The 13,218-nt window shown below is 42.6% G+C and overlaps 1 protein-coding gene across 1 annotated transcript in view; it reads right to left on the bottom strand.

Annotated features, from left to right (window-relative positions):
- The window catches only part of zzef1 (zinc finger, ZZ-type with EF hand domain 1), a 48,495-nt gene that overhangs the window by 16,694 nt on the left and 18,583 nt on the right, over positions 1-13,218 (bottom strand). The window contains exons 22-40 of the mRNA XM_080041569.1: positions 12,722-12,891; positions 12,202-12,283; positions 11,898-12,099; positions 11,484-11,611; positions 10,786-11,026; positions 10,355-10,434; positions 10,176-10,266; positions 9,334-9,772; positions 8,907-9,071; positions 8,021-8,140; positions 7,546-7,707; positions 7,008-7,140; positions 5,952-6,090; positions 5,159-5,324; positions 4,587-4,849; positions 3,703-3,875; positions 1,950-2,130; positions 1,681-1,841; positions 493-773 (exon numbers count right to left, since the gene is read on the bottom strand). Of these exons, the coding sequence (XP_079897695.1) occupies positions 493-773; positions 1,681-1,841; positions 1,950-2,130; positions 3,703-3,875; positions 4,587-4,849; positions 5,159-5,324; positions 5,952-6,090; positions 7,008-7,140; positions 7,546-7,707; positions 8,021-8,140; positions 8,907-9,071; positions 9,334-9,772; positions 10,176-10,266; positions 10,355-10,434; positions 10,786-11,026; positions 11,484-11,611; positions 11,898-12,099; positions 12,202-12,283; positions 12,722-12,891 (3,377 nt within the window). The remainder of the gene's footprint in view (positions 1-492; positions 774-1,680; positions 1,842-1,949; positions 2,131-3,702; positions 3,876-4,586; positions 4,850-5,158; positions 5,325-5,951; positions 6,091-7,007; positions 7,141-7,545; positions 7,708-8,020; positions 8,141-8,906; positions 9,072-9,333; positions 9,773-10,175; positions 10,267-10,354; positions 10,435-10,785; positions 11,027-11,483; positions 11,612-11,897; positions 12,100-12,201; positions 12,284-12,721; positions 12,892-13,218) is intronic.

Raw genomic sequence — 13,218 nt, forward strand, 5'->3', positions numbered from 1 at the left:
AAGCAGAAAAGACACACTTTTAAATAATCTAATTTCTCTAAAATAATAACAACAGCGTATGGGTGACACATATTTATTTGGTGAGTATCGATAGCAACACAAACAAACGCAAACACCTAAACGAAACTTATTCCATGATACCACCAGTATCAGTTACCATGGTGGAGAATATACGGAACAGTCTTAAGTTTCCACAGGTATAACTTGATCAAATTTGTAGAAGATTTTAGTATTATTAAACAACTTAAACTTCATTAAGGATTGAATTCCATGCCATGACTAAATATACAGCGTGAAATCAGATGAATAACCCACTTTGTAAAATGACAGGTGAGAGCATGCCCATAATTAGCTCTTATCAAGGTAGAAGGATGTTACTTTTTTTTTTTCAGAATTACATCCAACCTTGTTGGGAGTAATAGTAGCTACATAATATCTGCGGCTGAGAATGAGGAACTATGATCTACAATCAAAGTGTTGTTTTCCTCTTACCTGTCTAAGCAGACAGCCCCTAGGCTAAAGAGCAGCTGTGTGGTCTTCCAGCCCTGGGTATCTGAACTGTTTGCCTCTGCTTGTGTCAGTAACTCATATTTATCAGCCAGGGCCTCCGTGACGGCAGCGTCGGCCTGCGGGGGCGGGATGCGGAGCAGCAGTTGACCCAGCAGACCCAGGGTCAGGTGGAAGGTCTCGTTCAGAGAGCCAGCGTTAGAGATGACTGCACGGAAGAGCTGCGGCAGGATGGAGCTCAGACTGGCCAGAGACAAGCTGTTTCCCTGAGGACAGAGCAAAGATGAAGGAAATGTAAGCAGTAGAGATATGGAGACTATAACAATGCTGATGCAACTTATTTCAGGACCAGGTACGCATGTCATGTAAAATATTGTTGTGCTCTAACTTGACTGAGTGTTAATAGATTTTGGTGCATGTGTTTAATGTGTACATTAAAGATTGATACTACTCTTCTATAGGCCACTGGGCTGAGACTAGTTGGAGACAGGTTGGAGACACAAGATTGCGAGAGAATATGCGAATTAGCAACAATTGTCACTTGCAGTCACACTGAATTGCTAATTTTGCGAATATTGCACGAACCTCCGACATAATTTGGATCAAGATTAGCCAGGAGCTTGCATGCATGTCGCCCGATGATCGCCAACACCCCTCGCAAAGGTGTCTCACATTTCTCGCACTTACTGAGTCATGGAAATCAAATTGCGAAGGGTTGAAGACGGGTTAGAGACTATTTTGAGAGTAGATTTGTAGTACAATTTTTTTTTAACATGTTCAAAATTCAAGTGACAGGACTGCGAGGCTGTGCGACTCATGCGAGGAAATTGAGACCCGCGTGAACGTTTCGAGACAATTAAGAGACTTCCTCGCAAATTCAGTTTGAGATAGGGGCTCATGTTTCCACTGTATTAAAGGCTACAGCCAGCAGGCAAATAGTTTAGCATGAAGACTGGAAACCGCTGGCCATGCTCCATGCTCTAGTCAAGCTGTGGTAACACAATCTGCCTACAGCACCTCTCACTCTTACATATATCTTGTTGTGGGACTATTTCTTGGCTGGTAGCATTAACATCCTGAAATCTGCACCTGGCCAAGAAACAGTATGGTACTAACGAGCCCATGAAACATCAATGGATTAAAACAGACTTTAAGCTTGTGGTGTGAACATACCGGTTTAGCTGGTGGCAGCATGGCTGCTAGTAGACCCAGGATCCTTTCTCTGGAGCACTCTGAAAACACATGCTCCTGAAGAGGGACCGGGGGCAGCCTCTCAGTCTCCTTGGCCATGCCCGATGCTGGAGAGATGACTGATCCTGGACCAGCCTCTGGAGCTGAGTAGCATAAGGGATACACAAGGTTGATCCAGACAGCTACATGGTCAAAAGCACCAAACCACATGAGAGCTGTATTCAGTCTGTTGGAGGAAATGTCTTACTCACGTCGGACCACAGGAGACAGGGGGTCCTCACTGGACACAGAGGGCGTCTGGCTGAGGCTACAGGAGTCCAGGGTGTCCTGGGCAAGCAGCTTCCCTTTCTCCCCGTCAGCAGAGCCCTCTGAGGGGGCAGAGGGAGGAGAGCCAGCCTCCATTGGCTTTGTCTCCTTACCTGATGGTTTACTCTAGGGATGAGAGGATAACAACAGGACAACAGGATGAGCTCTTGAACTGTATGAATACTAAATACTGTGTGACCTACATTATAGAAGTAACAAGTAAACGTATGCATCTTTATATCAGCTAGAATATTTACTAGGGCTGTCAAATTAACGCGTTCATTTCGATTAATTAATCACAGAAAAATGAACGCGATTAAAAAAATTAACGCAGATTAATCACACTTTTATATTGCCCTTTGACCCGGTGCAAAAGAGGTGAGACGATAGCGGAGCTGCACCTGTAGCTTGCTGACACGGCCCGCACGGGATTAAAGAGTAAAGAAAGAAGCAGGGGAAAGAGGCCGAGGGCTTTATGGATGTGTTATGGGCTGCTCCGGGCAAATAAGCATGAAGGTAGGAATACATCTTTTGTTATTCTCCGCAGTGTCTGTGCATTATTGATTTAGTGGGTGCCTAATTAACAATGTAGGTTCAAAACAGTATCTCTCAATCTTCCTCCATGTCTCTGTTTGCTAGCTGCGATCGTCTCCCACAAACGGACACCCGCCCCCTCTCACACTTCCTAGCTGGCATATGCCTGTCTTTTTTCCTCCTTTGTGTGTGTGTGTGTCTCAATATTTTTGGCTACGAGTAGGACGGTGAATGAGTCGGCATAGGCTATGCGCACCGCACCTGTGGCAGTGCAGCGCTGTCTGTTGTGTGGAAGATAGACAGTCGTCATTTAGCAAGAAGCAGAAGTTACGAGAGACGGGGAGACAGAGAGAGAGAGAGAGAGAGAGAGAGAGAGAGAGTAGCCTATACAGTTGTTTATAAACAGGCATACAAGTGTCATATAAGTATGCGATTAATTTAGATTAATTAATCACAGAGCCTGTAATTAATTAGATTATTTTTTTTAATCGCTGGACAGCCCTAATATTTACAATGTCTTATTTTGTGACACACACACAATTCTTACATTCAATTAGGAAGTCAATACATGATTATTAATTATTGAATGGGGGAGAAGGGGTAGTATTAAATAAATTACTTCTTACTACTTCTTTTTGGACATGTTAAATTGGTTTTATATTTTACTTGGTATTATTCATCTTTCTATCAAAATGTTTGACTTATTCTTTCTAATTTCTTTCATTTATTTATTCTCACGTTTGAAATAAAAACAAAACTAACCTAAAACAAGTCAATATTATAATATCTTATTAATATCGGCTGTATATATTGTGTAGTGTTGTAGTTCCTGCTATAGGAATGTAAAGAGAGATGATAGAATCCTCATACTCCCTACTATTTAGTATGCCAGAAAAAGATTTAGGATGTCCCAATACATGCGCGTCAATTGTAGTATGCTGAAAATACATAAATGCCCCACTAACTCCAATAGCATTTTGCAGTATTCGTCTTTATTCTTAACATTTCTCGACATAATGAAAAAAAATCTACCTTATCTGATTTTTTTTTCCTCTCCTGTGGCCCTACAACTCTTCTGTACTTTAGTATCTAGTGTAGTAAAAAGAAAGAGTATGTGATTTGGAACGCAGGGATATTCTCCTAGCATTGCGTTGTGTGGCTCACCCTGTCGTTGGGAGATGTTGGGGAGCAGACTGCTGCGGTGCTGGCGGGCAGAGAGGTGGTGTCTGTGGCTGTGCTGAGCTCCTGACAGGATTCAGGAGACACTGGACACAGCTCACTGTCAGAGGACGAGTCATTGGGCGACAGCAGAGCCAGCAAGGCCGAGGAACGCAGACCTATGCACAGGGTCGGTGAACAAAAGTTTGACATAGAAAAAGGGAAGGAAAAAAAACTTTAAAATACAGGTTAGAAGAATCTGTGATACCATTGGTCACATGAATGAACAATGAAGCTTTTGGAAAATACTGACATGGAGACAATAGGACTTAAAGCTTATTTGTTGTGTCTGTATTCTAAACATGAAGCTAAAGCTAGCTGGATATAACCTTAGCTTAGAATAGAGACTGAGGGTAGGTGAAAATGACTAGCCCAGCTATATACAATGGTTAAAAAAAAAGAAATTCCTTCCATCATTTCTAAAGCTCAATAATGAACACCTCGTATATCGTTTGTACAACACCTGAAATGGCCAATGCAAGTCTTGTCATCACCACATTATTTTCTTTTAATTTTGTAAGCTATGCTATTTAGCATACAGACAAGAAAAAGAATAAAGATATTTCCCGATATGTCAAACGACTCCTTAAAATAAACAATAACAACCAAGATGTCGGGGCGCTCCAGTGGCGTAGTGGATAGAGCGCGTACTATATTGGCTCCGGCCTTTGTTGCAGTGGTCACAGGTTCAATCCGACCCATGGACCTTTACTGCATGTCATCCCCCTCTCTCTCTCTGTCTCCCCATTTCAACTCTGTACTATCTAATAAAGATTGAAAATTCCAAAAAATAATCTAAAAAAAAACAAGATGTTGTGGATTGGACTGACCTTTGCCAGGCTGGCCCTTGAGCAGGCAGTGAGTGATGAGCTGGGAGCAGCATGTCTGTAGGGCTAAGGCCTGGCTCAAGGCTACGCTCTCCAGAGCCTCTCCCTCCCTCTGCTTCTCACTGCTCAGCTCCGACGTGTACAGGGCCAAGGCAGCAAACAGGAGCCAGGAGTAGTTATGGATGTAGGGCTGGATCAAGCGATGGCGGTCACTGATTCGAATGGTCACCATGGGGTACACGGTGATCCGATGGGTGGGTAGGTGGCTGGAGGTTGGGCAAACGTTGGTAAACTTATTACATGGTTCCTTCATATTTTCCATTTAAAAATTCCATACTTTTCCAGACTTAAATTTTCAGGATGGTTGTTGTTTGGTGACCTATCATCCTGTCTGGAAACACAAACCATTTTCCATACTCTCTTCTATATTGTCCGTACTTATCCAGACCTGGAAATTACTCAAGTTAAATTCTATACTATGTAGGAACCCTGTTATTACATAACTATAACAATTGAATATAACCAAAAGAACAAACTGCATTGACAGAATACTATTAAGAGTAGAAATGTGTCACCTGTCTGGATACTTCTTTGCGTTGTAACAACCAAAGCACAGGTCAAAGTCCTCACAGACGTTGCAGTTGATCCTGCTGCCTACGATCAGCCCCTGGCAATGGTCACAGGCATATTCCATGTTCACCATCTCGTGGTCGTCCTCATGGCCTTCAGGCTTGGCACCACCTGGTTTAAAAAACACACACACAGATTGACAGAGGTTTGCTTTGATGCTCTTTATCCAACTTACATGAACTGTATATTTATTCACTACAGTTATTGTTTTATTTCCAAGTACAGTATTCTATTTTGTCTACCTTTAAATTTGATTTATTTTGCATTTTACTTTATATTTCTATGGTGCTCCTGATCTCTACACTTTCTATCTGCACTGTGTCCTTGCTCTACTGTTGTGTTTATTTGTGTCTCAGGTGTTGCTCTCTTCACTTGTGTGTTTCTATCGTACATGTTCTTCTTCTATATTGCATTACTGAGAGGAGCCTGGGACTTAAGAATCTCATTGTTAATGACGGCTGCTGTAAGTGTTGTGCATATTGTTAGCCTCATAGCATAATTGCCTAAATCACATTTACCCTACTCTACATCTACTCTACTCTACATCTACTCTTCGTTAGCCTAATAGCATAATTGCCTAAGTCATATTTTAAGGGTTATAGAGTAGGGTAAAGTAGATCTAGAATAGATTAAAGTAAAAGTATAGTAGAGTAAATATGATTTAGGCAATTATGCTATGAGGCTAACGATACGATGAATAAACCATCTTGAATCTTGATAGTCCTTCTGTGTACTCACTGAGGAAGCACGTCTTGCAGAGGTCCATGTCCATACACTGCAGACATCGGTAGCGGTGCCAAGGTGCCATCCTCTCACAGCCATCGCACGAGATCACAACATTCAGCAGGTCGCAATAGCGTGCAATGAACATGTGCATCTGTGGATAGGACATGGGCATTTATTTTAAAGGGCACAGTATTGACTATGATCAAACTTTCATGTGTGTACATAGCAAACCTTAGCATACATCCTAACTCAATAATCTATTTGACTTATCTACCAGTCAGAGGTTATTTAGATTCTGTCTTAGCCAATGTTGTGTTTAAGTGCTTGTGTTGGTTTGTCCTATTAAAACAGATGTACGTCAAATATCAATGTGATCCATTCAAACACTTGCTAAATATTTAGGCAATTAGTGTGTGATGTACGACCACTCCAATAACATTGTGTACATACCAATTGTGTACATACCAATAATATCCAAAAAATCATCCATTGTCATTGAGAGCATGTTACCATGCTAATGTTTAGTTTGTCACTCAAAGAACTGCTGTGCTTTAGCTGCTAGCATGGCTCTGAACTCTTTGTCTTGTGTTGATGACAGATGTTATCCAGTGATATTAGTACAACATATTTTCTAAATGGCAGAAATGTTTCAGTTTGTCTTTAAATGTATTACATCTGCTCTATTCTTGGGGTTGGCAGCTCAGACACCAGACAATATTTCCAGTAGGCAAATGGATGCACTTTAAGTCAGCGATTCTGGAGAACCCTTATTGTCAAAATCAGTGAATACCTCCTCACGACCCACTACCTATCTGTAAAAATAAATCCAGTGTTAATACCGAGCTAAGACTCGGTAAACTGGCATTTTGTTTACATACCTCTTTACAGAGCCTAGGCTGTGTATTAACACTGGATTTTTTTTCAGCGCGCACACACACACACACACACACACACTACGAACACGTAGGAGATCATGAGGATATTTTCACTGATTTTGACAAAAAGTGACTTAGACAAGCGTTCTCCAGCACTCCAACCCTTTAATGTCTTCTCTGCACTGGGACACACCTTTCTCTTGTCCTCTGTGGAGTCTTCTTCATCAATCTTGTCGTACCACTTCTCAAACATGCTGTCCATACACTCATCCATCCACTCCTGGTTCTTCTTGTAGTCTGCGATCTCATCCTCCTCCGTCCATTGACTGAAGATGGATTTAAACCACAGACAATCAATCATATTTTGTTAGCCTCATAGCATAATTGCCTAAATCATATTCACTCCACTCTACTTTTTCTCTACAGCTACTCTATTCTACATCTACCCTACTCTACATCTACTCTTTGTTAGCCTAATAGCATAATTGCCTAAGTCATATTTTAAGGGTTATAGAGTAAGGTAAAGTAGATGTAGAATAGAGTAGATGTAGAGTAAAAGTAGAGTAAATATGATTTAGCCAATTATGCTATGAGGCTAACGAGTGGCAGGTTTCATTGTTTAACATATTTAAGTTGAACTGTTCAACATATTGTAAGATATATAAAATCGACTGAATGAAAGCCATGTCTTTTATTTTTTATTTTTTTATTTTCTGAGATGGCTTTGATACCTGATGGCGATGTCATGAACACTGATGTTCTCCTGGGACATGTTGAGCAGCAGGTCAGGCAGCTTGATGCTGAGGAAGAGGGAAAGGTCCTGCACCTCCCAGCTCATGTCCAGCAGGTGCAGCAGACAGGTCTGCACACAGGACAGGGCCGGTAGCAGGGCTCTGGAAGGCAGGGAGGAGGGCAAGGTAACAGCACTGCACACACACACACACACTGGACCACACTTACAACATTTGAGATGTCTTTTTGATTTCAGTGTATCTAGTAGGGCTGTGCTAAAATAACCATAGCAATATACAGTATATTTATATATAATGTAATAAATAATATGTGGAATATCACAATATGCATCGTATCACAATATATCATAACATGACCCATGTATAGTGATCGTATCAGGAAGTCATTGCAGATACACAGCCCTAGTGTCTAGATCCATGTGAACCCGGTGTGTTTAAAGGGACCAGAGCTTACTTCTCATGGTGGCTGTTGAATCCTTGTACTGCCTCCACCAGCATGAGCAGCAGCTGATGGTAGGACCTGCGCACCTCCTCTCCTAGCTTCTGCCCACTGTCTGATAACTGAGAGAAATAACTGGAGCAGAGAGACAGAGCAGAAGAAATGGGTTAAATACTGATGTACAGTTGGAAGTCAGCAGCATACAAGGTTTTATCATCGCACAGACTCTAGTTCCTTTTCAAAATGTACAGTCAGGTCTCAAAAGTTTCATTTAATTCCTACAAACACTCCCCAGAGACATGTTGCACCTCCAATATTGTTGTTGAGGAATATGAGTCACAGTGAACTACTTTAATACAACTATGATGCCTTTCTGTTTAAGGATTTAGGAAGGGGAACATTCACAATAACAAATATATACAGAAAAAAGTGCCAGACTTTGGTATTGTTAAAGGTGCAGTGTGTAATATCTGAATAATAATATATTGGCATCTAGTGGTGAAAGTTCTAGAATGCAACGCTCCCTGGGTAACCCCACCCCTTTTCAATAATGACATAAGCTACAGTGGCCTTCAAGGACAAGAACAATACTAGATTCTAAACATTGCAACAGATGACATTCCAACCATGACACTTCCAACATGGATTCCTCCATAAGACTTACCTGCTCAATGTACAAAAATCTAATATTAATATTTGTAATTCTCCACTCAGGAGGATCATTCAGATTATTGGCAGAGGTGATTTTACACCAATGAGGACATATTTATGAAAGAGGATATTGATTTTATCTAATAAATGACTTCACACTTTACACAGTGTCCCTTTAACATGAATTCTAGCAACATGTAAAATGTACTGGTGCTCCCATTGAACTGCACACATTTCACCAGAGGTGTACCTGGTGAAGTCTTTCTGGCACGCCAACAGCTCCTGGAGGAAGAGGATGCAGGGCGCCTGGAGGAGGTGTGGCTTCCCCAGTGAACGGAGACACTGCTGGACCATCTCCAGCACTCTGCACACACTCAGGGCCTGGGCCTTGCTCAGGGACAGGGTCTGCACAATGCTACAGGGAGGAAGAACAAAGTAGGATGACGTAACCTCTTTGGCACAATTACACAGTTAATTTTATTTTGTGTTTAACTGTTAATTTATACACTTTAGTGTCAGCACATTTTAGCTTTTAAAAAAATGTGTCTGAATTATCCCGTGGGCTATTGGGCCGTAAGAAAGCGACCGGACACTCAAAAATAAAAATAATTACATTAAAATGATTAATTCATACACAAATCAAAAATGCTAAATAAAACATTTGAGGGGCCAGTCACCTTGCCGTTGTGAGAGCCTGGTCCTTTATAAAGTTGAGGATGTGTTTGAGCATGGGGTAGCGTTCTTTAACAGAGGGGGCCACGCGGGGCTCCTCTATGGAGCGACAGGACAGCAGGCGGAGGCGGGCGCGGCTGAACGGGGCTTTGGGGAAGGCGGAGGGCGAGGCCGGTTCCCCCAGGCTCTCTGTGGAGTCTCTGTGGGCGCGTCTGCCATGGAGCCCACAGGAGGAGGTCTGAGCACAGGACGCCTGGCCCTGTCCCGACTCCTCAGCTCCCGTAGAGGAGCTGGCCTCAAAGTCCCCCTCTGAGATAGACCCAGAGCGGAGCAGTGGAGCGCTACTGCTGCCCTCTACAGCTTTGGACCAGTCTCCGTCCAGACAGGGAACTCCACAAGGCGTGAATCTGAAGAGCAACAGGCTCTTCTCAATGCACATCTCAGCTAAAGAGAAGGGGGAAAAAAGAGAATTCAGAAAAATCATATTAAAGCTGTAGTGCCACACTTCTGTCACCCCACATGAAGTATTCTATGTAATAACAACAACACTGCCACACATGTACATGAGGTAAGGTAAGCCCATGGATATATTTATTCCTTCTGCTGTACGTCCAGGTTTTCTGAGCACCTGCGCCAGTGTCAGGGGGTGAGACACCCGATTTGTAAACGCTGCCATACTTAGAAATACAGAGAGAGTTTTGTGAAGCTGACAGGCTTAATCAACTTTGTGTCAACAGCAAAGGCTTCAATGTAACCCACATTTATTTATATATAAAAAGTTACGCACTATAGCTTTAAAGAGATAGAGTTGATGAAAAGAACAGATGGAATTAGCTGGAGTCCTCACCTAATGTCTCCATGTTAACCTCATGGTGAGCCCCTTCCTTCTCGTCAGGAACATTCATTTTGCCAACCAGGTATCTCTGTTTCATCTCCAACTGACAGTGAGAAAATGACATGACATCATACACACAACCACTCAGCAGCAGATTATACAAGCCAAGATATCCTGTCAGGAAGACTCACCATCCATGTTCTGATGCTGTCTGCCAATAGATACACCTGCAGAAAGTCTTCACTGAGACAGGACTTGCACTCCTGATTAACTACTCAAAGAAGGCACAGAAGAAAAACGGAGAAGACGTCAACTTATGACACTTAGCAAGTCAAACAGGTTAATTAATCATGCAGAATTACCATGATAAGCAAGAAACAGACCCTGTGTTCCAATACACATACTTCCATACCAGAAAAAGATTTCGTATGTCCCAATAAATGTATGTCAAATGCAGGATGCCAAACATGCCCTAATACATCCAATAGCATTTTGCAGTATGGAAACCAGGATGCTTTAGTACGTAGTACAGTAAAAAGAAAAAAGTATGTGATTTGGAACGCAGGGTGAATACATAGAACATCTTTTGCACTGTGAGGGCTTATTGTAGCCTAGCCATTACCGTAGATGTTCAGGGCATGGTTGAGGGCCGGTGTGTGGTATACCATCGCTGCCCAAATGGCGTTGACAGCTTGGTCTGACTTGGAGCCCGAGGCGATCTCGTTCCTGATGGGCTGTTTTCTGCAGGCCTGCATGAGGGTCTTCATCAGCTCTGTTCTACTGTCTGTGGGCTCGCTGGAAGGGTTCCAACGGGCAAAGTCCTCCAGGAAGCTCATGATCTCATCCAGAGTCCATGGATGGGTCTAGCACACAGGAGAACAACATGGCATTAGAGACCTACCTAGCTGCTAAGGTTTATTAAGCAATGACTTAATGGTGTAGTCAGCAATACTGGGGAAAGCTTGTTGTCAAAATCAATGTTTTGGTCAAAATCAGTGAATATCTCCTCACAATCCGCTACCTGTCCGAACCGTGTGTGCGCTTAAAAAAATATTCTGGTGTTAAGACACAGCCTAGGCTCTGTAAATAGGCATGTTGGCAGCTATGGTGGGCATTTGTTTATATACCAGGTTACAGAGCCTAGGCAGTATTAACACCAGATTTCTTTTCAGCACACACAAACAGTACAGACAGGTGGTGGATCGTGAGGAGATATTCACTGATTTTGACAAAAAGTTATCAACAAGCGTTCTCTAGAATCACTGACCCCACCTTTAATACAATATACAACTGGATTCAGATGAATTGACCATACAGTACCTGGTCTGTGGGTGTCCGATTGGTCTCCCTTGATTCACACAGACCGTGTCTCAGTATGGGTTTCCACAGAGGAGAAGACTGAACGTGGGACATCTTCCCCGCTGGAAGCTCCTTGACAGTGCGTATCTCTGAAATGAACAGAAAACCACAAATATCAGCATTTCAAATCAATCATCAAGGGGTCTGAAAACTACTTGAGTATGATAAAAACCAGGGTCTGAAATACATTTTTTTGCATACCCAAAAAGAAATAAGCTCAACAAATCCATAATTTGCTGTAAGCCTCAAATGCACAAGATTAGAAAGATGCTAACTGTGGCTAAAGCAGTCATTCCCAAACGTTTTCTAAGGCAGAGAACCACTTCAGATCACAAGGCATTCCTTGATAAGAGGTTTTGGTATAAAGAGTCTTACCATATGGGGATTTCAGAGCCAGGGTTCTGGAAGCCAGACGACCCATGAGGCGAGCCACCAACAGCTGCAGGTCTGAATTCCAAGAAATAGTCACGTCCGGGAGGCCCAGGGCCGTCACAGTGAACTTGTAACCCCACTCGTTATTACTGCTATCGGAGTGGAAGAGGAACTGGAGCTGAGGGCCCGCGTCAAACGTCACCTTCTGGAAGGAGCAAGCACAAGCCACAATGTAAAGAAATAATAATGAAAAACACAACTAAATAACCAATAGTGGAGTCAACTGAATGCTTTCCCATAATCCTACCTTGGGCCACTTCTCAGTTCCAACCTTCATGTCATAGCGGACCTTCCCACCTCTAGAATCAGTGAATTCCAGGTAGTCATATCTGTGAGTATCAAGAGGGTAGAGGATGAAATATAGAAAAATCCTCACTGATAAAAAAAAAAACATCTTAAAAAAGGTAGAATCAGCGATTCTGGAGAACGCTTGTTGTCAAAATCACTTTTTTTTTTAATAAAAATCTGAATATCTCCTCGTGATCCGGTATCTCTCCGTACTGTGGCCATGCTGGAAATAAATCTGGTGTTAATACACAGCCTAGGCTCTGTAACCGGGCATGTTGCTAGCTACTTTGGGACTACCTTGTTTACTAGATCCTAGGCAAATATTCATTCCAGTTTTTTTCAGTGCACACTCAGTACGGACAGGTAGAGGATCTTGAGGTAGAGTTTTCACTGAGTATGACAAAAAGTGATTTTAACAACAAACGTTCCCCAGAATGGTTGACTCAACCTTTAACATCTCATATTGGCCATGGGGTCACCTCTTCTCTGTCTCACAGCGCTCGTCAAACTCCAGCTCAAAGGAGGTGGCACCAGGGCAGGCGAAGATGCTGGTTTCATGCCGGCTGTTCTCATAGTTGTGAGTGGACTCCATGTTCCAGGTCCTCAACACCACAGGCTGCTGGGGCTGGTGCCAGCTCTCCTGATCCGCCTAACAGTCCAATCAAATGCCATCAATGTGTGTTACAGTCTATGATGGGATGTATTTTTAGTACCTTTACTTAAGTACTGTACTTAAAGGAATAGTTCAACATTTTCTATTTCTAGCGATTTGCCTCGCTCACCGGCTCGATATAAGGCGATACAAACCTTCCCTTTAACTGTGTGTGCATTTTTGAGGAAGTTAGGGGCATAGGTCGCTCATCCGGGTTAGCTTAGCTCCAGCGCCAGTAGCTAAGAGGAGCAATAGAGTGCCTCTGCTGGCAGCAAGAAGCTAAACTAAACTAATCACTAAACGCTCCTGTGTGCTTGTTGTGGC

This window comes from Ammodytes marinus (assembly GCF_949987685.1).
Source record: "Ammodytes marinus genome assembly, chromosome: 14".
NCBI lineage: Eukaryota > Metazoa > Chordata > Actinopteri > Uranoscopiformes > Ammodytidae > Ammodytes > Ammodytes marinus.